This window comes from Scyliorhinus canicula, chromosome 13 (assembly GCF_902713615.1).
Source record: "Scyliorhinus canicula chromosome 13, sScyCan1.1, whole genome shotgun sequence".
Taxonomy (NCBI): domain Eukaryota; kingdom Metazoa; phylum Chordata; class Chondrichthyes; order Carcharhiniformes; family Scyliorhinidae; genus Scyliorhinus; species Scyliorhinus canicula.
This window is the reverse complement of record NC_052158.1, coordinates 39098970-39122807: the sequence shown is the minus strand read 5'-3', so window position 1 is coordinate 39122807 and position 23838 is coordinate 39098970. Positions and strand designations below refer to the sequence as shown.

At 49.4% G+C, this 23838-nt stretch overlaps 1 protein-coding gene across 1 annotated transcript; it reads left to right on the top strand.

The window, feature by feature from the left end:
• Positions 1 to 1513: 1513 nt before the first annotated feature.
• Positions 1514 to 22776, top strand: LOC119975475 (nuclear factor 7, brain-like). The gene is made up of 6 exons (XM_038815178.1): positions 1514 to 1927; positions 16235 to 16330; positions 16411 to 16644; positions 17914 to 17936; positions 19477 to 20084; positions 21829 to 22776. Exons 1-6 carry the CDS (start codon positions 1514 to 1516, stop codon positions 22365 to 22367), a joined length of 1914 nt encoding a protein of 637 aa, XP_038671106.1. The 3' UTR covers positions 22368 to 22776.
• Positions 22777 to 23838: the final 1062 nt, after the last annotated feature.

Sequence of the window (23838 nt, the reverse complement as noted above, 5' to 3'; positions counted from 1 at the left end):
CAGGAGCCCGGCCTCACGGTGGCCACGGCCATTTTGGATAGCCCCCTAATAAATGGAAACCCCGGAGTGCAGGGGCGCATCCACAAGATAAGTATGTTTGATCCCACAGGAGGGGGGGCAATAACCCTGAATCAGAATAGTCACCTGGAACGTCAGGGAATTTAACGGCCCAGTGGGATAATCCAGAGTCTTTGCCCACCTGAAAAGTATGAAAGCTGACATACTCTTCCCACAAGAGACACACCTGATGGAGAAGGACCGACTGCAGGTAAGAAAAAAAATAATTGGGTACTCTAAATGTATAAAAAAGATGGTTACAGACCCAGGGGGACGGTACGTCATGGTCAGCGGTGTACTGGATGGGGCACCGACTGTCCTGGTGAACGTGCCACTTCCAACTGGGATGACACTGAATTTGTAAAGAAGACCATGGCGGAAATCCCCAACTTGGATAGGCACTGATCAATCACGGGAGGGGGCTTTAACTGTGTACAGGGCCCGCTGACGGACAGGTCAATCCCCAAAACGGGGGAAATGGCAAACATAGCTGGAGAGCGAGGGCCATTTTTGGAGCAGATGGGGGTAGGGGACCCATGGAGTTACAGGGCCGAGGGCCCCACCAGGGCAAGCACAAGCAACTAAGGCAAAATAGACCAAGACACCAAGGGAATGCCAAAAACAAGGGTGGGGGGAGTACCACTATGGCTCAGTTCCAGGGAGCTGGGTTCAATTCTAGCCATGGCTGACTGTGTGGAGTTTTATTCAGTGTCGGCGTGGGTTTCCTCCGGGTGCTCCGGTTTCCTCCCACAGTCCAAAAATGTACAACTAGGTGGATTGGCCATGCTAAATTGCCCTTACTGTCCAAAACTGTTAGGTGTGGTTACTGGGATAGGTCAGGGGAATGGACCTAGGTAGGGCACTCTTTTGGAGGATCAGTGCAGAGTTGATGGGCTGAATGGCCTCTTTCTGCACTGTAGGGGTTCTATGACTACCAAAAAACAAATGCTAAAGGGCCATGGACAGATGAGTCTGCGGCAGGCAGGGTGGTGAGGATGGGGGGTCCAGAAGGTTACCCTCTGGTTGCCATGCCTTTTGAGATCCCTTCTGGTCTTTTGGCTGAGGTCAAGCCGAGGAGCGATGCCAGTTCTTGTCAGCTAGGATCTTGTGGAGACCATGAATTGGATTTAATTTTAATTTAATTTTTTTTAGAGGAAACAAAGGAGATAGATTAAGGGCTTGCCCTGTCCAATCTGGGCATTGGCTTTGTAACTTTTAAGAACGGAATAAAAATTTGAAGACTTTTTTTTAAAAAACCTTTTGAAGAATATGTGCTCTCAATGTCATAGCCGACCTGTGGAGATGTCCATTCTGTTACTGAGCTGTGTAACTGACAAAAAAGCAAATTAAATTGAATGGCGGTGGCCCAATCGGTTTACCTCTTTAAGAGGTCAATGAAGTGAAATAAACTGGAAGAAGTGAAACTGAAATTAAATTGAGCGGCAGCAACGGAGAGATGGCCGCCAGTAAACACATCTTAAGCCTGACTGAGGAGTTAACCTGCTCTGTCTGCCTGTCTCTGTTTGTGGAGCCGGTGCGACTGGACTGTGATCACAACTTTTGTAAATCCTGTATCCAGAAGTGTTGGGAAAACCAAGGGGAAGAGGTTTCCTGCCCGGAATGTCGGCAGGTTCTTCCCCAGAGAAACTGCACCAGTGCCAGGGTGTTGGCCAACCTGTGTGAGAAAGCCAGGCAGCTGGAGCTGACACTGGAGCCAGAGGCGGTGGTCTCTCAGTGTGAGGAACATGGGGAGAAGCTGAAACTGTTCTGTGAGGACGATCACGCACTGATCTGTGTGATTTGCAGAGATTCCCCCGCACATTCCCAGCACAGCTTCCTGCCCGTGGCGGATGCAGTGAGAAAGTACAAGGTAAGAGGGAGGTGATGTATATTTCCCAACTCTCATCCTGCTGCCTGTATGTACTGTGGGTGGTCCCTCTTCCACACATATTGAATCATATTTATGGACAGGTGCTTGTAACATATCCAGTATTCCCAGGAAAACCTCAGCCCATGGAAGTCACCTTGGAGCCTCTGGAATCACACGAGTTAATGCCCCCTTTCAGGCAGCGACTTCCAAACTTCCAACACCCTCAGGGTGTAAAAGCTTTCCCTCACATCCACCCTACATCTCCTGCCCTTGACCTGAAATCTGTGCCCCCCCCGGTCTGTAATCTCGGGCTATTTACCACCCCCTCCCCACCCATTTTCATATCACCCGCAAACTTCACCAACCCTCCTACATTCATATATAAATCACAAACAGCAAGGGCCCCAACACTGATCCCTGCCGGAACCCACCGGACACAGGCTTCCAGTCAGAAAAACACCCCTCGACCATCACCCTCTGCTTCCTGCCACTCTGCCAATTTTGGATCCAACTTTCCTTGGATTCCAGGGGTTTTTAACCTTTGCTACAGTCTCCCATGTGGAACCTTCTCAAAAGCCTTGCTGAAGTACAAGTCAACTACGTCAAATGCATTTCCCTCATCTACACACCGGGTCACCTCTTCTCAAACTTCAATCAAGTTGGTCAGACAGAATTTATCATAGAATTTACAGTGCAGAAGGAGGCCATTCGGCCCATCGAGTCTGCACTGGCTCTTGTAAAGAGCACCCTACCCCCTACCCAAGGTTAACACCTCCACCCTATCCCCATAACTCAGTAACCCCACCCAACACTAAGGGCAATTTTGGACACTAAGGGCAATTTATCATGGCCAATCCACCTAACTTGCACCTCCCCTTAACAAAACCATGCTGATGTTCTTGATTAATCCCTGCCTCTCCAAATGCAGATTCAAAGGTGGAAATCGCTGCTCTGGCATTTTGCAAATGATTCCATTTTGGCTTGTTTCCAAAATACGTTGGTCAACCGCTGTGGTACTTGAAGTTGGGTACAAATTTCCTATATAATCCACACATGCCCAGGAACCTCAATCTCCCACTTGGTTTTGGGAACGGGAAATTTAGTAACGTCTTTACCTTGCCGTTCTGTGTACCACTCTCTTTCCCTGTCCCACAACATGCTCACATTTGCTTTGCCGAACTTTCTTTTGGCCAAATTGATGTCTAAATCGACCAATTGCAGTTTTTGAATAACTTCCTCAATTGTTCCACGTGTTACTGCAAACCAGTACAGCGTCCAACTAGATCACACAGTTAGACATTACAGTACGGTAGCACAAGTGGATAGCACTGTGGCTTCACAGCGCCAGGGTCCCAGGTTCGATTCCGGCTTGGGTCACTGTCTGTGCGGAGTCTGCACATTCTCCCCGTGTCTGTGTGGGTTTCCTCCGGGTGCTCCGATTTCCTCCCACAGTCGAGGGAGGTTAGATGGATTGGCCATGATAAATTGCCCTTAGTGTCCAAAAAGATTAGGAGGGGTTATTGGGTTGCGGGGATAGGGTGGAAGTGAGGGCTTAAGTGGGTCGGTGCAGACTCCATGAGTCGAATGGCCTCCTTCTGCATTGTATGTTCCATGCTCAGCCACTACATGTTACCTAAGTCATTGGAGTGTTGCTGGTACATTTTTAAATCCAAATGGAATGACCGCACACTGATACAATTCCCTTGGAGTTGTGAATTGCGCTTTCACATAGCCGTCCGTCAGTCCAGAAGTAAAACACTCAAACACGTTGGTAACGAATATTCGTTTATTTTTTTTTGTAAATGTTTTTATTCAGTTTTCATATTTTATATTGAACAAATTACAAATTGTTAGGAGAGAAAAAAAAACAAAAAAAAACAAACAAACACGCAAAAATTAACATACATATTTACAGGTAAGCATCTTCGTAGTAGTAACTGCGCCCCCCCCCCCCCCCCCCCCCCTCAACATGTTTATTTAGTTTGGTTTTGGGCCTTAGCTAGCCATCGAACCCCCGTACCGAACCTGTAGCCCCCCCCCCCCCCCCCCCACCTTCCCCCGACTATTCTTCCTCTTGTACATTGGCCACAAATAGGTCCCGGAACAGTTGCATGAATGGCTCCCACGTTCTGTGGAAGCCGTCGTCCGACCCTCGGATGGCAAATTTGATTTTCTCCATTTGGAGAGATTCCGAGAGGTCGGACAGCCAGTCCGCAGCTCTGGGCGGTGCTGCTGACCGCCAGCCAAACAGGATTCTACGGCGGGCGATTAGGGAGGCAAAGGCAAGGGCGTCCGCCCTCCTCCCCAGGAATAGATCTGGCTGTTCTGAAACCCCGAAGACCGCCACTATCGGGCATGGCTCCACCCTCACTCCCACCACTTTGGACATAACCTCGAAGAAGGCTGTCCAGTACTCCACGAGTCTGGGGCAAGACCAGAACATGTGGGCGTGGTTGGCCGGGCCTCTTTGGCACCGTTCATATCTGTCTTCCACCTCCGGGAAGAACCTACTCATACGGGTTCTTGTTAAGTGGGCTCTATGTACCACTTTTAGTTGCGTCAGGCTGAGCCTTGCGCACGTGGAGGTGGAGTTGACCCTATGCAGTGCTTCGCTCCAGAGTCCCCACCCTATCTCCATCCCCAGGTCGTCCTCCCATTTCCTTCTTGTTGCGTCCAGTACGGTGTCGTCCCTATCTACCAGTCGGTCATACATGTCACTACAGTTCCCTTTCTCTAGGATACTTGCGTCCAGTAGGTCTTCCAGTAGTGTCTGTCGTGGCGGTTGTGGGTACGTCCTTGTCTCCTTTCGTAGGAAGTTTTTGAGCTGCAGGTACCGTAGCTCGTTCCCCCTAGCTAGCTGAAATTTCTCTGTCAGTTCGTCCAGTGTTGCGATCCTGTCGTCCGTGTATAGGTCCCTGACTGTCAGTGTCCCCCCGTCCTGCCTCCACCTTTTGAAGGTGGCGTCAGTCAGTGCTGGTGTGAACCTATGGTTGTTGCAGATGGGAGCCCTGTTCGACATTTTGGTCAAGCCAAGTTGCTGCCGCAGTTGGTTCCAGGATTGGAGGGTGGCTGTCACCACTGGGCTGCTGGAGTGTTTTTTGGGTGGGGATGGGAGTGCTGCCGTGGCGAGGGCCCGGAGGGAGGTTCCCATGCAGGAGGCCTCCTCCGCACGCACCCACTCAGCTTCTGGCTCCTGGATCCATCCCCTTACTCGCTCGGCTGTTGCTGCCCAGTGGTAGAATTGTAGATTCGGGAGGGCTAGCCCTCCCCTGGTTTTTGTTTTTTGTAAGACCTTCTTTGGGATCCTAGCATTTTTACCCCCCCATACGAACGCCATGATGAGTTTGTCCAGCGCTTTGAAAAAGGCCTTGGGGATGTAGATCGGAATGGATCTAAACAGGAAGAGGAACCTGGGCAGTACGTTCATTTTGATCGTCTGAACTCTCCCCGCAAGGGAGAGCGGGAGTGTGTTCCATCTTTGCAGGTCCTTTTTAACTTCCTCCGTCAGGCTGGTGAGGTTCCATTTGTGGATCCCTTTCCAGTCATGGGCTATTTGGATCCCCAGGTAGCGGAATTTATGTCGGGCTTGATTGAACGGCAGCCCCTTTAGTGCTGCCCCCCCCCCCCCCCTTGCGGGTGTACTGGGAAGATCTCACTTTTGCTCATGTTGAGTTTGTAGCCCGAGAAGGCTCCAAACTCTTTCAGGAGCGCGATGATTCCGTCCATGCTGCTTTGTGGGTCCGAGATATAGAGGAGCAGATCATCCGCATAGAGTGAGACTCTGTGCTCTCTACCTCCCCTTCGGATCCCCCTCCAATTTTTTGCTGCCCTGAGCGCGATTGCTAGCGGTTCAATTGCTAGTGCGAACAGCAGCGGGGACAGTGGGCATCCTTGTCTGGTGCCCCTGTGCAGCTGGAAGTATTGGGAGTTGGTATTGTTGGTCTGTACACTCGCCATGGGAGCGTTGTACAGGAGCTTTACCCAAGCGGTGAACCCTGTTCCAAGCCCGAACCGCTCCAGTACCTCTATGAGGTATTTCCACTCGACTCTGTCGAAGGCCTTTTCTGCGCCCAGGGAGACGATCACCTCTTGTGTTCTCTCCCCGGAGGGGGTCATTATCACGTTCAGCAGGCGCCTGATGTTCGCGGTAAGCTGTCTACCTTTGACAAAGCCCGTCTGGTCCTCTGTGACCACCTCAGGTACACAGTCTTCTAGCCTCTTGGCTAGGATTTTGGCCAGTATTTTGGCGTCTGCATTCAGCAGAGATATGGGTCTGTATGACCCACATTCCGTTGGGTCTTTGTCTTTCTTAGGTATCAGCGAGATTGAGGCCTGTGCTAACGTGGGTGGCAACGTGCCCCTAGCTAGCGAGTCTGTGAACATCTCCCGCAGGTGCGGGGCCAGCGCTGTCGCAAATTTTTTGTAGAAGTCCGCCGGGAATCCGTCCGGTCCCGGCGCCTTCCCCGCCTGCATGGAGCTAATGCTGTCCATGATCTCTCCCAGTGCTAGTGGTGCTTCCAGATCCCGTTTTCTGCCCTCTCCCACAACTGGTATGTCCAGTCCATCAAGAAACCGGTTCATCCCAGCCTTCCCCATTGGGGGCTCTGAGGTGTACAGCTCTTGGTAGAAGGCCTTGAAGGTTTTGTTAATCCTCTCTGGTTCTGTTTCCAACGTGCCTCTGGTATCTCTGATTTGCGCAATTTCTCTGCTGGCTGCCTGCTTTCTCAGCTGGTGGGCCAACAGGCGGCTGGCTTTGTCTCCGTGTTCGTATAGGGCCCCGCGTGCCTGGCGGAGTTGGTGTACTGCTTTCCTGGTGGAGAGCAGGTCAAAGTTCCTTTGTAATTCTTTCCTCTCCGCCAGGAGTTCTACGGTCGGGGCCTCGGAGTATTTATGGTCTACCTCCAGTATGGAGTCGACCAGCTTCTGCCTAGCCACCCTTTCCTCCCTATCTCTTTGCGCTTTGTAGGCTATGATTTCCCCTCTTAGTACGGCCTTAAGCGCTTCCCAGAACGTGGAGGGTGAGACCTCCCCGTTTTGGTTGATCTCAGTGTACTCCGCTATGGCCTGCGCTATCCTTTCGCTGAAGGCCTTGTCAGCTAGTAAGGTACCGTCCAACCTCCATTTGGGGCGCTGGGCCCTTCCCGTCTCTAGCCGCACATCCATGTAGTGTGGAGCGTGGTCTGATATCACAATTGCGGAGTATTCCACCTTGTCTATCTCTGGAAGCACCGTTTTCCCCACCACAAAGAAGTCAATTCTGGTGTACACGTTGTGTACTGGGGAGAAGAAAGAGAATTCTTTCTCCCCCGGGTGGGCGAATCTCCAGGGGTCTACTGCTCCAATCTGCTCCATATAGTGACTGAGTTCCCTTGCCATGTTTGAGGTTTTCCCCGTTCTGGGGTTTGATCTGTCCGTCGTTGGGTCCTGTACACAGTTGAAGTCCCCCCCCCATGATTAGTCGGTGCGTCGCTATGTCCGGGATTTCTGCCATGGTCTTTTGGATGAAGCTCGTGTCGTCCCAGTTGGGCGCGTACACGTTAACTAGAACTACCGGCGCCCCATCCAGGGCCCCGCTGACCATGACATACCGTCCCCCTGGGTCCGTAACCGTCTTTGTCGCCCTAAACATTGTCCTCTTGCCAATCAGGATCGCCACCCCCCTGGCCCTTGCCCCATAACAGGAATGATAGGTTTGTCCCACCCAGCCCTTTCTTACCCGCAGTTGGTCCTGCTCCCTCAAGTGCGTCTCTTGGAGGAAGACTATGTCGGCCCTCATGTTTCTAAGGTGGGTGAGGACTCTAGATCTCTTCACTGGGCCGTTAAGTCCCCTTACGTTCCAGGTGACTATTCTGGTGGGGGGCTTCTGCCCCCTTGCTCCTGTGGGGTTAACCATATTTGTCCGGTGGACGCGCCCCTGCCCTCTGGGGTTTCCCTTTGTTAGGGGGCCGTCCAGGATGTCCACTATCACTGCTCTCCCCATGCGGTCGGGTCCCTGCGCTCCGGGGTTCCCCCTTGTCCCGGGGACACCCGCCATGGCCGTCCACTGTGTGTCCGCCACGCGGGTAGTCCCCTGCACTCCGGGGGGCCCCTTCACCCACAGACCGTACTGGGTGGGTGCTTGCAGCAGTTCCCTGTTTCGAGCCCTTGTCTGTGGCACTTTGTGGCCCTATTCCCTTTCTGGCCTCTTTTGTCCCTTCGTCCCTGCATTTCCCCTCCCTGGTCTCTCGCCCCCCGAGTGCCCCCCCCCCCCGCTCTATCCCTTTCGGGGATACCCCTGTGTACCCCTCCATTGCCCCTCTCTCCCCCATTCCTGTCCCCATTTGCTCTCCCACCTTTGATGGGTGATCCCCCCCCTCCCCTGCCTGGCGCCTTCCCCCCTGTTGGGGGTGCGCTGCGGCCCTGCTCTGTTGCGCGCCCCCTTCGCTAGCTTTCCTGCTAGCACGGTGGCTCCCCTCTCGGAGGTTGCTGTCCCGCTTCCCCTCTCCCCTCTCCAGTACTCCCGTTCCCTCGTGCCGGGGCCTGGCCTCCCACCTGGAGCGGGCCCTTGGGCATTGGGTTGTTTTTCCTGGGTGTTCCTGCCAGGGGGGAGGGGGCTGGCTTTGCCTCGCCCCTCCCCACCCCCCCGTCGGCATGACGTATCTCCTTGCCATGGGCCCCTCGTCCCTACTTCCCATGGCGTTTTTCCAGCCCGTGCTCCTCGACGAATCTATTCGCCTCGGCAGGGGCTGTAAAGAAATATTCCTTGTGTTGGTATGTGACCCAGAGTTTTGCTGGGTACAGCATACCAAAACGTACTTTGTTCTTATAGAGAGCTGCTTTCGCTCTGTTGAACTCCGCCCGTCTCTTAGCTATGTCCGCTCCAAAATCCTCGTAGATTCGGATGGCGTGCCCGTCCCAATTGCAGGCTCTATTCTCCTTGGCCCAGCGCAGGATTGTCTCCCTATCCCGGTACCGGTGCAGTCTGGCTATAACTGCTCTCGGTTTTTCCCCTTCCTTGGGCTTCGGGCGCAGTGACCGATGAGCTCTGTCCATTTCCGGTGGGGTGGGAAAAGTTTCCCGCCCCACTAAGGAGCCCAGCATCGCAGCCACGAATGTTGTGGGATTTCTACCCTCTATCCCCTCTGGCAGGCCCACTATCTTAATATTTTGCCTTCTCGAGCTGATCTCCTGGTCGTCTACCCTGCCCTTCAGGCTCCCCTGTGTTGCACTCAGTTTCGCCATTTCCCTCTCCAGGGACATGACCCGGTCGCTCACGTCAGTCGCTGCCTTCTCCAGCTCTTTAATGGTTGCCCCTTGGGCTTCCAGTATCTTCCCTTGGGCATCCACTTTCTCCTCCATTCTGGTCAGAGCCTGCTGCACCCCTGACATGGCCCTGGTCACTGCCGCCTGTGCTGCGGCCTCTGTGTCTGCTTTTAACTCTGCCTTGATTGCCTGCAGCTGCTCCCTCACCACCTCGGCAATGGCTTCCTTCCAATTCACGCCCCCCTCTAACCCCAGGGGAGAGGTTGCCCGCCCGTCCAGCTCTTTTGGATGCGGCGATACATTCTTCCCGCTGCTTCGCGTGTTGACTCGTTCGCCCAAGCTGGTTTGCCCTTTGCCCCGTCTACCTCCGGTGCCCCCTTTCTCTTGGGTCCCTTCTGGCATTTTTTTCTCCCCCTTCCCCTTCATCGTTTCTTCTCTCCTTGTTCGAATATTCGTTTATTCACGGCCGGGACAAATCTCTAAGTAGTCGGGGAACCACCTTCGAGAAGTGCAAAAGTCCCAGAGTACGGACTGTCCCTTTATACAATCACAGCTCAGAGGTGGTCCCTTAAATTCCTAGATACACCAATGATTTGGCAAGGATCCAGAACATGTCCTTATATGGAATTATTATCCTCGAGGTAGGCTGGTTACTATGACATCACTAATACTGCTGCTGCTAACGGTTTTCTTATCCTATCCGTCCATCAGGTCCAACTTCCTTATCTCCTTCCCTCTCATGCTCCTGAGTCAGCTCTTTCACATTCCAACGCCCCAACTTCCTTATCTCCTTCCCTCTCGTGCTCCTGAGTCAGCTCATTCACATTCCAATGCCCATTATCTCAGTTGACAAGGTTTTACACACTCATCTTTGCTGTCTCTGCACTAACAAATACAGAGTTCTGTTCTCATTCCATTCCCTCAACCTTTTAACATCTTTTTCACAGATACATTTCAGAACCTTAATATTACATACAGACAGCAAGGTTAAAACAAGACAATAAATGTAATCCACTTCCACAGAGTCACAAAGGCAGATGTCTCCTTAGCCTGGGCATTAACAGAACCTGCCAATGCTTCTTTTTTTTCGGGTAAATGTTTGACAGGAATGAGGCACTGTCTATCCTATTGACACAATCCTCCAACCTTGGAATCAGATACAAATCTGTTTTGGTGATGGCATTGACTTTCCGATACAGTTCTATACAGAACTGTGTTGTCCCACCTGGCTTGGGCACTAACACATCCGCCAAACTCAAAATACTGCTGCTCGGCTCAATTAAATGAATTTCCAATATGTATTGAATTTCTGCTTCAAGCTGAGTTTGTTTTTGTGGGTGATTGTTTTATCGGGATCGAGTCCCCTATATATACATCATAGAATTGAATCAAGGGGCTGGTATAGCACAATGGGCTAAACAGCTGGCTTGTAATGCAGAACAATGACAACAGCGCGCATTCAATTCCCGTACCGGCCTCCCCAAGCAGGCACCGGAATGTGGCGACTAGGGGCTTTTCACAGTGACTTCATTGAAGCCTACTTGTGTCAATAAGCGATTATTATATTATTATCGCTACAGTGCAAAAGGAGGACATTCGGCCCATTGAGTCTGCACCGATCCTTTGAAAGACCATCCCGACTTGGCCCATTCCCCCAACTTATGCCCATAACCCTACCTAACCTGCACATCTTTGGACACTAGAGGAAATTTAGTATGGCCAATCCATCTAACCTGCACATCTTTGGACACTATGGGAAATTTAGCATGGCTTGCCCACCAAACCTGCACGTTTGGCCTTTGGGAGGAAACCGGAGCACCAGGAGGAAATCCACGCAAACACTGGGAGAAAGTGTAAACTCCACACTATTGCAACACTCTGGCCGAGTGAGTCAGTTCCAGCATACAGACCCCAGAGTCCCAATATAAGTGAATTAACCAATAAGTTGTTTATTTTCCTGAGGTATTTAACCCTTGACTGCTCCATGAGTTGCAGGCATTAGATTTAGAAGGAAAACATTAACCAACTGTTTATTTGTAACGAGAGTAAAAGATGAACATACAAAGGAAATAATTGAACAATGATCTACCAGTCTACTTATTCCCAAAACCCCGTCCCACCTTCCACCCAGGTACACATATGACAGATACATTATAAAGGGGTTGGGGAAGGATTACGATAATGGGAATTGAAGGTAAAGGTTTGAGATTAATCTTCACTGTTGTGGCCTCTATGGGCGCTGGTTTTCTCTGGACATGACCCTTTGGGAATCATACAAGAGATTCAGGTTGGTGCATTTTTGACCTTCGACCACCAGATGGAGCCTCTGCCTCCCTGAGATATTGAGGAATTGAACAAACGAATGTGATGCAAAATGGGATAATTAGTTAGAATAATGTAGAGGATAGAGCCGGTCTGATGGTAGTGAGTTAGCAGGTAATGAATAAAGGGATTCAGCAAAGCATGGCCAGAAAGGGGGGAGGGGAGCCTCGTGCAGAGGACGGTGAAAAGAATGCTGGGTAACAAGAGGCCCAGGGTTGAGGAATGCAAAGTGAGCCCATCAGGATAAATGGCCAGGTCAGGAGGTGTATAGGATGACCTATGGGAATCTTGTATGTGAAACTTGATGCCATTTGAATGATATGTATAGAGATCTCTTTGTCCACGGTCTCACTTGGTTCTGGGAGCTTCAGGAGACTGTATGTGTTCTGAATCTCTATAGAGCGGGTCAGCCTTGCAAGTTGTTTAAAAATAAATAATACCATACCTACAGATCCCTCTCGAGTTTTATTGAGACCAGACTGACGGGTAAAGAACTTAATTTGTCAATATTACTGGAGCTTTGAACCTGAGATATTAGACTTTTCCGTTTGCCTGAACTCAGAAATCTTGGCTGTATGATGAAGAGAGTTCTCAGTTTGGGCTTTTCCCAGCCACTCAGACGTAGTGAGAAACTGATTGCAGCTTTTCACTGCAGAAGATCCCTTCACAGATCTAACTGTTGTCTTCCAAATTAGAATGGCTTCACCGGTCTGAATGGGAGTGAGAGCAGTAAGAGTGCCTTCCAGCTGCTTCCTGCCTGTAGCTTATCACAGAACTCAGGACAAAATGGAGCTCTTCCCATTACCCGCCTTTCTTCCCAGAAGATTCTGAATGGCTCCACCTTCTGAATTGCAAGCACCAACAAGAGATGGCTTAGAATTCCAGACACACTGATTGTCTGCTGGCCAAGTCCATCAAACTGACATCATGGGCTCTGCCACAGAACTTAAAAAAGGAGAAATCCTGGTCAGTCCATTAGACCAGGAGTGTTTCAGTTTTGCCTGAGGCCTGTCGTTTTAAGCAAACGCTCGTGTGGCAGCAGCCAGCAAGAACAGTAGATGAAAGGCAGTCAGCAGGACAGGAAGTAAAAAGGAAACACAGAACTAAAGTTTTACAACAGTATCCTAACAAAGGTGGAAGTGAGGGCTTAAGTGGGTCGGTGCAGACTCGATGGGCCAAAAGGCCTCCTTCTGCACTGTATGTTGTAACACAGTCACCCAAGGCCAGAATTGAACCCAGGTCCCTGGTGCTGAGGTAGCAGTGCCAACCACTGTGTCACCATGATGCAATGCACCTACAATTCTACTTTTGCAATATCCTTAAAATATTTTTGCTACTCCTTTAGGAAAACTCAGTTTCTAACTGTTCCAGCCTTACTGTATTTGTTAGTCATACCACAGGAGGGTCACTGTGAACTGTCAGCGCCTTCTCCTCCCTCACTCTTACTATCTCTGTCCACTATTTCTACCACCTGACATACTGGTTCCTTCCTGTCTTCCTCCCTATGATATTTTTTCAACATATTTAGTGGCATAATCCTTGCTACAGTCTGGAGCATCTATTTGATAAGTCACCACGCTCCACCTCCTAAATACCTTTTATAGGGGCTACTTAATTTCACTTTCAGAGGTTTGCCCTGTAACAGCAATAATATTTGGAACTTGGACTTGGAACAGTACAGCACAGAACAGGCCCTTCGGCCCTCGATGTTGTGCCGAGCAATGATCACCCTACTCAGACCCACGTATCCACCCTATACCCGTAACCCAACAACCCCCTAACCTTACTTTTTAAGACACTACGGGCAATTTAGCATGGCCAAACTGTATTGGTACCTCATCTCCAGCTGGAATCTTCTGGACCTGGTATGTTTGTCTGCCCACTTTTTCATTCTTTCTCCAGATACCTTTAAATGCTCTCAGACTACCTGACCAGCTCCTGTGAGTGTTTCCAGAAACGTGGGCACATAGAAACTTCTCCTTTGTCAACTTTAATGAACCCCGTATTTCATGGCCATAAACTAATTTGAATGGGCTAAATCCAGCAGATTTGTTTGGAGAATCTCTGGTGGCAAATAGTAGAAGATCCAGGGCGGGATTCTCCGGAACGGCGGCTAAGTATTGACGCCAGAGTAATCACCGGAGCGGTTCATGCCGGCGTCAACAGGCCCCTTGGCCCAGCGATTCTGCGGCCCACTGGGGGCCGGCAGGGCGCCGGAGTGCTTTTCACGGCTCCGGCTGCCGATACGGGGCCCTGCACTTCCGGCCGCGGGTCCGCACATGCGCGCGGTCGATGCCTGTGGTGACGGCCCAGCGCAACATGGCGGGCCCACACAGCAGACAGGTCCTCACAATATACGACCCCGGAGATGGTGCGCACCGGCCAATCGGAGGCCCCCGATCGTGAGCCCTGGAGGCCCACCACCCCCCCGGTGATGGATCCCCCCCGCCAGGGCAGCCGCGGACTGAGTTCGCAGCTGCCACCCCGAGTGCCCGCCGTCTGGAACCATGAGAGAACCACGTCGGTCCCTGGAGAATCGCGGGAGCATCGTCGGACCTGATCGCAGCTCTGCCGCCCATTCTCTGACCCTGCGCCGAATGCGATTGCAGCGTGGAGGCTCGGAGAATCCTGCCGCTTATCTTTTGTTCCAATCTCGTGGACATTAACGGCAATAGGCCCTAATCATGATTTCGAGGGTCTGATGATATCTCTCCAAATCTCCCTGAGTTTGTGGATGATAAGCCGTTGATTTAAGTTGTTTGATACCAAAACCACATATTATGCCCTGGAAAATTTTTGACATAAAATTAGAATCCTGGTTATATTATACTTCTGAGGGTTGGCTATAGCTTGTGAAAAACTGCGTTAACGTTTCCACGACGACCTTAACTATAATGCTTCACAAAGGTAGAACATCCAGAAATTGGGTGGTCATATCCATTAATGTAAGACTGTATTGATGCCCTGCCTTTGTTTTAGGCAATAGTCCTGCACAGTCTACCAATACTTCACAAAATGGTTCTTCAAACACCGGTATTAAAGATGCTGATTTAATCTCATATTGCGGTTTCCCTCGTAGCTGACAGGTATAGAATCATTGAATTTACAGTGCAGAAGGAGGCCATTCGGCCTATCGAGTCTACGCCGGCCCTTGGAAAGAGCACCCACTTAATCCCTCACTTCCACCCTATCCCCGTACCCCAGTTACCCAACCTAATCATTTTGGACATTAAGTGCAATTTAGCATGGCCAATCCCCCTAAGCTGCATATTTTTGGATTGCGGGAGGCAACCGGAGCACCCGGACAAAACCTACGCAATAACAGGGAAAATGTGCAAACTCCGCACAGTCACCCAAGTGGGAATCGAACCCGGGACCCTGGGGCTGTGAATCAACAGTGCTAACCACTGTGCTACCACGCTGCCCCTACCGTGCGGATCTACAGAATCACACTACATCCTTATGCAGTCCTGGCTTGGAAAAATGTCTGTTTGCGAATTCCCACATGTCCTGCCTTGGTATCTCGTGCTACCTGCCGTACTTCCCAAGATATTTGGGCAGTACCACTATCTGATGAACAACCATCTATTCCTCATCCAAAAAGTCTGATGTCTCCACTTCCTCATCAAAACTCCGTCCTTAACATAATAGCACTCTGGAACCCCCTCAGCCCCAACTTGTGTGAGAGCTGACTGTGTTAATCTATGTGACTCTGGGCCTGCCTCCTGGGCCTCAGTTAATGAAGTCCTAACAAATACTTCATCCTCAAGGACTCATCCTCAAGGATTGTTTCAGCTGCTCTTAACATTTGATTGTGGCATGACTTTAATTTCTGGTGATGAATTTTGTTTAGCCATTGCTCTGGTCATCACACGGGACAGAAAAATATCTGGAAATTGTTCTGTCACCTTATCTTCCCTCGGACGCTCTGTAATTCCACAAAATTAAGTCTACTCTATCCACTGGTTACTTCTTAACTATCCCGACCACTATTGGACCTGACAATAAATCACACTCCAATTGTTCCTTATACAATGTAACTGGGATATAATCTCCACATCACATTCACTAACCCCTTAGCTTGCATTGAACTCTCCGGAGCGAATTTGAGTAGCACCTGTGTCACTTAAAATAGTTTTGGGTTCGGCCACATCATTTGAGGAAAATGGGGTGGCCTTCCCCTTAGACAAAAGCCCTGCACATCTCTCATCAACGCCAATCATCACACCTGCTCCCACAGCAATGTTTACCTCAGGTATCCTAGGTCTAGATATAGCTATAGTCTGCCCTGTTGTATTCTCCACTTTTGTTCCCTTTTCAGGATCTTCCTCCTGAATCCCACCAATTGTCATGGGCTTTCCTCAACTTCTAACCAGCTGAACGAACGTGTCTCACTTTATTGCAGTGGTAACACCTTGGCCTTCGAGTCTCACCTCTTATTTTACCCCATGTCACGTTTGCTGTGGGGCTACGAATAGAAGATTGGATCACGCCAAACTGAAGGGTTGGGGAAAATGCAGCACCGCTTATAAAGGGGTAAATCATAAAATAACAAACACCTTTTCTGTTTATGGATGGGCAGTGCTGTTTATAAAAGTCTGCCAAGGTTTCCAATTAACTGCATAGCTCACATAAGTAAGTCAACACAACATAACCAGAGTCCAGTAAAAGACTCCATCCTCAGTGTGTGATATAACAGCAGACATTACAATGAATCTTGCTGAGATCTGATTCCATTTTTAGGATCAGCTGAAATTATCCTTGGATTCCATGGAAAACAAAAAGAAAGATCAAAGTGAATTAAAACAGCAGCAGAAGATAAAGATTTCAGATCTGGAGGTGAGGATTACTTCAGTTCCCTTTAAACACTGAAACCCTTTAACAACCCGCTGTTGAAATAATCTCTCTCACTGTCATAGGAACTCACTGAATCTCTGGAGCAAGACCTCTCGGCACAATTTGCTAAAATCCATCGATATCTTGAAGACAAAGAGAAACATTTAATCGAAAAACTGAGGCGACAAAAGGAGGAAGATCTGCGGCCAATGGAGAAGAATCTGAGAAGAATTGACGAGGAACTGGCGTCGCTTGAGGAGAAGATATCGAATATTTCTGTAGACATCGAGCAGCAAGACAGTGTCGCCTTTCTTCAGGTGACCCTTTATAACCCAGTCCTCAAATTGTTGGCGGGATTGTAAATGACAATTTATGATCGAAAATACAATTGTTGAACTCGAGTGTTTTGTTCAGAAGAATGCCGAGAGGTAAGATGAGATGCTGTTCCTCGACCTTGCATTGAGCTTCATTGGAGCAGTTCAGCAGACATTGCAGAAAGATTGGAGTGGGAGGAAAGTGAAGAATTAAACTGACCAAAGGCGCAAGAGGTCAGGGTGGGAATAGGGTGGAGAATTAGCATGGTAATGACAATACGTTCAGGGTCATGCAAACTGGTTGTGCTGCACAACGGGGTCACCCGGTCTCCATTTGTAGTGGGGGAGACTATGTCGGGAACACATCTTAAATTGAAAAAGAATGCAAGGAAATCGCCTTGGTAGGAGTTTCTGAGGACATTGTTGGTGACTGGGGATGAGGTAAAAGATGTTTCAACTCCTACGCTTGCATGAAACGGTGTTGTAGGGAGGGAGAAATAAGGTGTTAAGGCTGACTGAGGAGTGACCTGTTGTTTGTCATTCCCATGGGTGCTGGTCCTGAGATCAGTGACCTATTGGGGTCAGTCCCATGGGGGCTGGTCCTGAGATCAATGACCTATTGGGGTCAGTCTCATGGGGGCTGGTCCTGAGATCAGTGACCTATTGGGGTCAGTCCCATGGGGGCTGGTCCTGAGATCAGTGACCTATTGGGGTCAGTCCCATGGGGGCTGGTCCAATGATCAGTGACCTTTTGGGGTCATTCCCATGGGGGCTGGTCCTATGATCAGTGACCTTTTGGGGTCATTCCCATGGGGGCTGGTCCTGAGATCAGTGACCTATTGGGGTCCGTCCCATGGGGGCTGGTCCTGAGATCAGTGACCTATTGGGGTCATTCCCATGGGGTCTGGTCCTGAGATCAGTGACCTATTGGGGTCATTCCCATGGGGTCTGGTCCTGAGATCAGTGACCTATTGGGGTCATTCCCATGGGGGCTGGTGCTGAGATCAGTGAGCTGTTAGGCCACTGAGCTTTCAAAGTTTTCAGCATCCACGGAAACCTTGTCGAGTCTAGATGGTGACGGGGTGGGAGGAGGGGAGGGTTGAGGTGAATGGAGATGTATGATTGCAATCGCATCAGTGGAACTAGTCAGTGAAAACTCCACCCAGATCCCTTCACATTTTACTCAAATCACTGATTCTACATAATTGAAAATTCCAATGTAAATAGCACCGTGTATATTTATTAAAATGTTTCTAATTGTCTCTCCTGCAGGAACTGAAAAGGTTGAAAGAACGGTGAGTGTCGAATCTAAACTCACACAAAGTTTTATACGATGCTCAGTCTATTTTATTATGATCCCATCCAGACCCCAACAGTGTCTAGAATACTCCGTCATCGGGAATGGCTGGAGCGGAGAACAGCTCCCCATGCCGAAATTGTGGCAGGTGCTGGTTTGACGGCGGGTCACGATGCTCCGCCCCCTCCAAAGCGGCGTCATTGCGCCATGCGCCACGTACAGTTGCGACCGCGTTCGCATCTCATTAGCAGGCCCACCCGCGATGCTCCGCCTCCGGTGGCCCGAGTTCTCGACAGCACGGGCCATGTGCGGCCTCAACAGTCGTGAGCCTGGCATGATGGCAGTGGGGAAGATAGGGCGTACGGACAGTGTCGAGCATCCCCATACGCTGCCGTCAGTCGTGCCGCTGGCCGGGGGAGGGCTTCTGCCAGGGCTGGGAGGAGTAGTGGGGGGTGGCCGGGAGGTGGACTGTGGGTCGGGGTGGACGGATATGAGGCAGCACAACCAGCTCCATCTTTTCAGGCGTGATCGGGGCGTGTGTGGGCGGATGTAAGTGTTAGCGCAGCTGCAGCTTGTCAGCCCTGTGCTTGTCTAGCGCGGACCTGACGATTCTCCCAACGTTTTTCACGTGTTCCGCTGGTGTTTCACATGGTGCCGGTGCTACCCCTCACCGGTCGTGGAATCGGTGCGGGTGTGGCACCGATTTTTCCGTCGTGGAACACCACGGATCCACTGTTGGCGTCGGCACTTAGCCGCAGGAACGAAGAATCAAGCACATGGTATTTTAAAACCATATTAAAACATTCTCAACATCACACCAGAAAACAGCACACAATTACCCCTCAAATAATACCACTCAATACAGTGAATACAACACCCTTAACTGCTATCTTTATTCCCACTAAAACAACAAGAAAAAACACATTGGCTCTCAATCCACCATCAAAATACCTTTCACATTCAGGAATACCTGCTTTACCGAGATGTCTGGATAATCCACTTTGAGAAAGAAAGATCTTTTGACAATGCTTTAATGAAAAGATCTGACTCCTATCAGAACCATGCAGAAATTCTGGCAGTATTTCTTCAGAAGCTGTTCACCTTTCCAACCACAGTGCTCTTCAGTCTGCAGACATATCTTTTAACTGAACTGCAGAAAGCAAACTGCTTTACTTCTGTTCACACCTTTATCTAGCCCACAACTGAACCTGCATTCTACAAACTGCCTGATACCTTCACTCCACCCTGTAATGACATCATCTTACCAAGCTCAAATCTAATTAACTCCCCAGGGAATCCCCTTAATCCAAACAAAACTGCATTAGCCCAAGCTTTTTACGATGCCTTAATTGCAACCTTGCCCCCCAAAATCTTTGTCTTTCAAACTAGGATTTACTTTAAAACATGACTGGAGCAGTCACACCCCAAAATTTTAACCCTTACTGTACCAAATGCCTGTATCACAATACATCTGAACTTCCTGCATTCAGCACCGTATGCAGCAGTGAGTGATTAATAAATCAATCCCATTTACACAGGTATCTGGATAACAAGGAGGATGGGGAAGGTGCAGGGAGACGTGAAGAGGACAAGAATGAAAAAGAAGATGCATGGGAGGATGAAATTGAACACGGTGAAGATCAAGAAATTGACTACTATGAAGATGAAGAAATTGAATACAATGAGGATCAAGAAATTGAATACAATGAAGATGAAGAAATTGAATACGGTGAAGATCAAGAAATTGAAAACTATCACGATGAAGAAATTGACTACTATGAAGATGAAGAAATTAAATACAATGAAGATCAAGAAATTGAATACAATGAAGATGAAGAAATTGAATACAATGAAGATCAAGACATTGACTACTATGAAGATCAAGAAATTGACTACTATGAAGATCAAGAAATTGACTACTATGAAGATCAAGAAATTGAATACAATGAAGATCAAGAAATTGAATACAATGAAGATCAAGAAATTGAATACAATGAAGATCAAGAAATTGAATACAATGAAGATCAAGAAATTGAATACAATGAAGGTGAAGGTATCCTGGTGTCTGCAGGACAGAGATTCGCAGGATTTCGAGGCCCGTTACTCTACACCGTGTGGAAGGAAATGAAACAGATCATCTCTCCAGGTAAGAAATCCCACAGCTTGGACTTCACGTTCTGTAGAGTTTCCTGGTCTCTCACCTCCACACTCTCCAGTAGGTGCTGCCAGTTAGTGGGTACAGATCACTGGGCAGCAGCATGAGGTACCTCACCCCAGGGACTGTTCTTTCTGTGAAATCTGAGATGTAGTCACTTAAACATTAAAAAAAATATATTTATTTAAATTTTGAACAAGTTTTAACCAACAAAAACAGAATAAAAATAACAGTAGCCCCCCCCCCCCCCCCCCCCCAATACAGAAACAATGAATTAACTAGAATAATTAACGTAAGAACAAATACACATGCCCAGTAAAGGAAAAAACAAACCCGCCCATTCTCTCCCCCCCCCTCCCCACCCGGCCGGGTTGTTGCTGAAACTGACCATCCTCTAACGCTCTGCCAGAAAGTCTAGAAACGGCTGCCACCGCCGGAAGAACCCTTGCACTGACCCCCTTAGGGCAAACTTGACCCTCTCCAGTTTGATAAACCCAGCCATATCGTTGACCCAGGATTCCACGCACGGGGGCCTCGCACTGTAAAAGAATCCTGCGCCGGGCTACCAGGGACACAAAGGCCAGAATTCCGGCCTCTTTCGCCTCCTGCACTCCCGGCTCCGCTGCTCCCCCAAATATTGCGAGCCCCCAGCCCGGCTCAACCCTGGAACCAACCACCCTTGATAGCGTCTCCGCGACGCCCCTCCAAAAGCCCTCCAGTGCAGCGCACGCCCAAAACATGTGGGTGTGGTTTCCTGAACACCTGACACATCTGTCCTCTCTCCTTAGTCACTCAAACATGAGGGGCTCAGAACTTCATTTTGTTTGATATCCAAATTCTCCGATTTCCAGTGAGACTCAGGGATGGATTCTCCGGTCCCCCAAGCGAGTGCTTCTCGGAGGCATGCTGTTCGCTTGAACAGGATTCTCCTCAATGAGATTGCCCATTGAAGCCACCCCATGCTGCCAGGAAACCCGGGTCTGGGGTGCACTGCCAGAGGGAAAAAAGAATCCACAAAACCGGATTCTCACCACCGTCTGATCATCGTCCCAGTGAGAGTCCTGTGTTCCCCGCTCACCCAGGATTCATTGGGCGACAGTTATCAGATTGCATCTCTGTAATATCCTTTTTAAAATAAATTTAGAGTACCCAATTCATTTTTTTCCAATTAAGGGGCAATTTAGCTTGGCCAATCCACCTACCCTGCACATCTTTGGGTTGTGGGGGCGAAACCCACGCAAACACGGGGAGAATGTGCAAACTCCACACAGACAGTGACCCAGAGCCAGGATCGAACCTGGTACCTCGGCGCTGTGAGGCAGCAGTGCTAACCAATGTGCCAACGTGCTGCCCACATTTCTGTAATATCTGTTCACTGTACATACTGGGGTCTGGGAATATATCTAACTGTACACCGTACCCAGTCTGTAATATCTGTTCACTGTACACACTGGGGTCTGGGAATATATCTAACTGTACACCGTACCCAGTCTGTAATATCTGTTCACTGTACACACTGGGGTCTGGGAATATATCTAACTGTACACCGTACCCAGTCTGTAATATCTGTTCACTACATACTGGAGGCTATACACTGTAAACACTGCAGTATTTACTGATATAGAAATTATGGGCTGGTGGCAGAGTCCATTTGCAAACATCAGGTCTTAACCTGTATTGATCGACCTTCCTCAGTCTAAAATATTTAACAAGATGTCTCTTTAATTTTCCCCAGTTGCAGCCTCACTGACCCTGGACCCAAACACAGCGCATCGTAACCTCGTCGTTTCTGAGGACCGGACACATGTGAGTCATGGTGACGCGGAATTACAGATTCCTGATAACCCGGAGAGATTTGACACGTGTCACTGTGTCTTGGGATCACAAGGATTCACATCAGGGAAACATTACTGGGAGGTGGAGGTCGGGGACAAGACTGACTGGGATGTGGGTGTGGCCAGAGAGTCAGCCAATAGGAAGGGAGTGGTAACACTGTGTCCTGACCAGGGTTACTGGGCTGTGTGGCTGAGGAATGGGAAGGAGGGCACAGCTATCAAAAGCCCATCAGTCCCCCTGACCCTGACTGGAAACCCAAAGACCATCGGAGTTTTCCTGGACTATGAGGTAGGACAGGTGACCTTTTACAATGCTGATGGCATGTCCGTTCTCCACACTTTCACTGACACCTTCACTGAGAAACTCTTCCCTTATTTTGGATTGTGTGAAGGAGATGAGAATTCTGCTCCTCTCAAACTGCGTCATTTTGAAACATAGATTCCTAAACCCGTGTCACAGTCTGATGGGAAATGGGGTTACGGTGTTAGTCTGAGATGGGCCTTTGTTTCCAGGTGAGGTGGAAATTTTGGGAGGCAGAATATTTTTATATTTATGCTCAAACAATTCTATATCCAGGATCTGTAATAAACAGTTGACCGGGTCTTCTGATGCCAACAGCGGTGAACATTGAGATGTCCGCCATTATTTCAAGTCAGTCCCCAGTGGAAGTCCAGACCCCCGCACTGGGGAGTAATGGGTTAATGAAACCATGATTTTAATGAGGTAACTGTGATATTTGTAGTCACAGGCTCAGAAAGAACCAGCAACAGAATGGTCTGTGACCTGAACACCATGTTTACACCTGAAGCCTTTGCAAATATTTCTGAATATAAGGTTTGAAGACAAATTAAACAGACTATCTCAAATCTGTTAGAAGGACACAAAGACTCATCAAGATTAGATAAAGCATGGGTGGTGAAGGAAAGTTCATTAAAGCGAGGCCCCGGCACCAACAGCCACTAAAACAAGCACGATAATCTCCCGGGATGTTTACATTATGGTGGGATGATTTGCATTGCCTGGAACACTGAGAATGTCTCTCTGTTTACCTGGATACTTATCCCAGTATTGTTCTGCTCGTTAATTTCCAGGGCAGGTCGATGGTTAACGGTGAGACTGAATTCCCAACTGACACTCCAATAACACCCCACCCCCGCCTTTCCCCCTCACCCCAGCACCCAATACCCCCGTCCTCTTCAGGAGATGCTGGGACGTTATCACTGATTCCCACTGTCCTCCCGCGAGTCTCTTATTTCCATTGAGTCTGAATAGCACAGTTCCTTCTGGAATCTGCTGTCCGGTATGAGAATGAAATGTCCCACAGGGCCCAGCTAGTTGAGAGTGATTCGAGACTGGAAGCTGGGCAAGTTAGCTTGGGAGACCAGGTTGCTGTTAGGGCCGCTTTTCCAGCCCCTAGATTTGGAAACTCTGACAAAAGCATCACTGATGGGGCTTCTCCTGTGTTTTACATAGAATTTACAGTGCAGAAGGAGGCCATTCGGCCCATCGAGTCTGCACCGGCTCCTGGAAAGAGCACCCTACCCAAGGTCAACACCTCCACCCTATCCCCATAACCCAGCAACCCCACCAAACACTAAGGGCAATTTTGGACACTAAGGGGAATTTATCATGGCCAATCCACCTAACTTGCACATCTTTGGACTGTGGGAGGAAACCGGAGCACCCGGAGGAAACCCACGCACACACGGGGAGGATGTGCAGACTCCGCACAGACAGTGACCCAAGCCGGAATCGAACCTGGGACCCTGGAGCTGTGAAGCGATTGTGCTATCCACAATGCTCAGTAAACCATGATTTTTGATGTTTTCAAATACATCCCCCCCCCCCCCCCCCCCCCCCCCCCGGGCTGAGAGCAGATTGGAGAGAATGATGGAATTCATCATCTCAA

Bases quoted from the DNA above. Each gene is read 5' to 3' on its own strand.
- LOC119975475 (XM_038815178.1), top strand. From the start codon at position 1,514: ATGGCCGCCAGTAAACACATCTTAAGCCTGACTGAGGAGTTAACCTGC. The intron at 17,937-19,476 runs GTGAGTGTCGAA...CCATTTACACAG, and splicing joins CTGAAAAGGTTGAAAGAACG to GTATCTGGATAACAAGGAGG. The intron at 20,085-21,828 runs GTAAGAAATCCC...AATTTTCCCCAG, and splicing joins GAAACAGATCATCTCTCCAG to TTGCAGCCTCACTGACCCTG.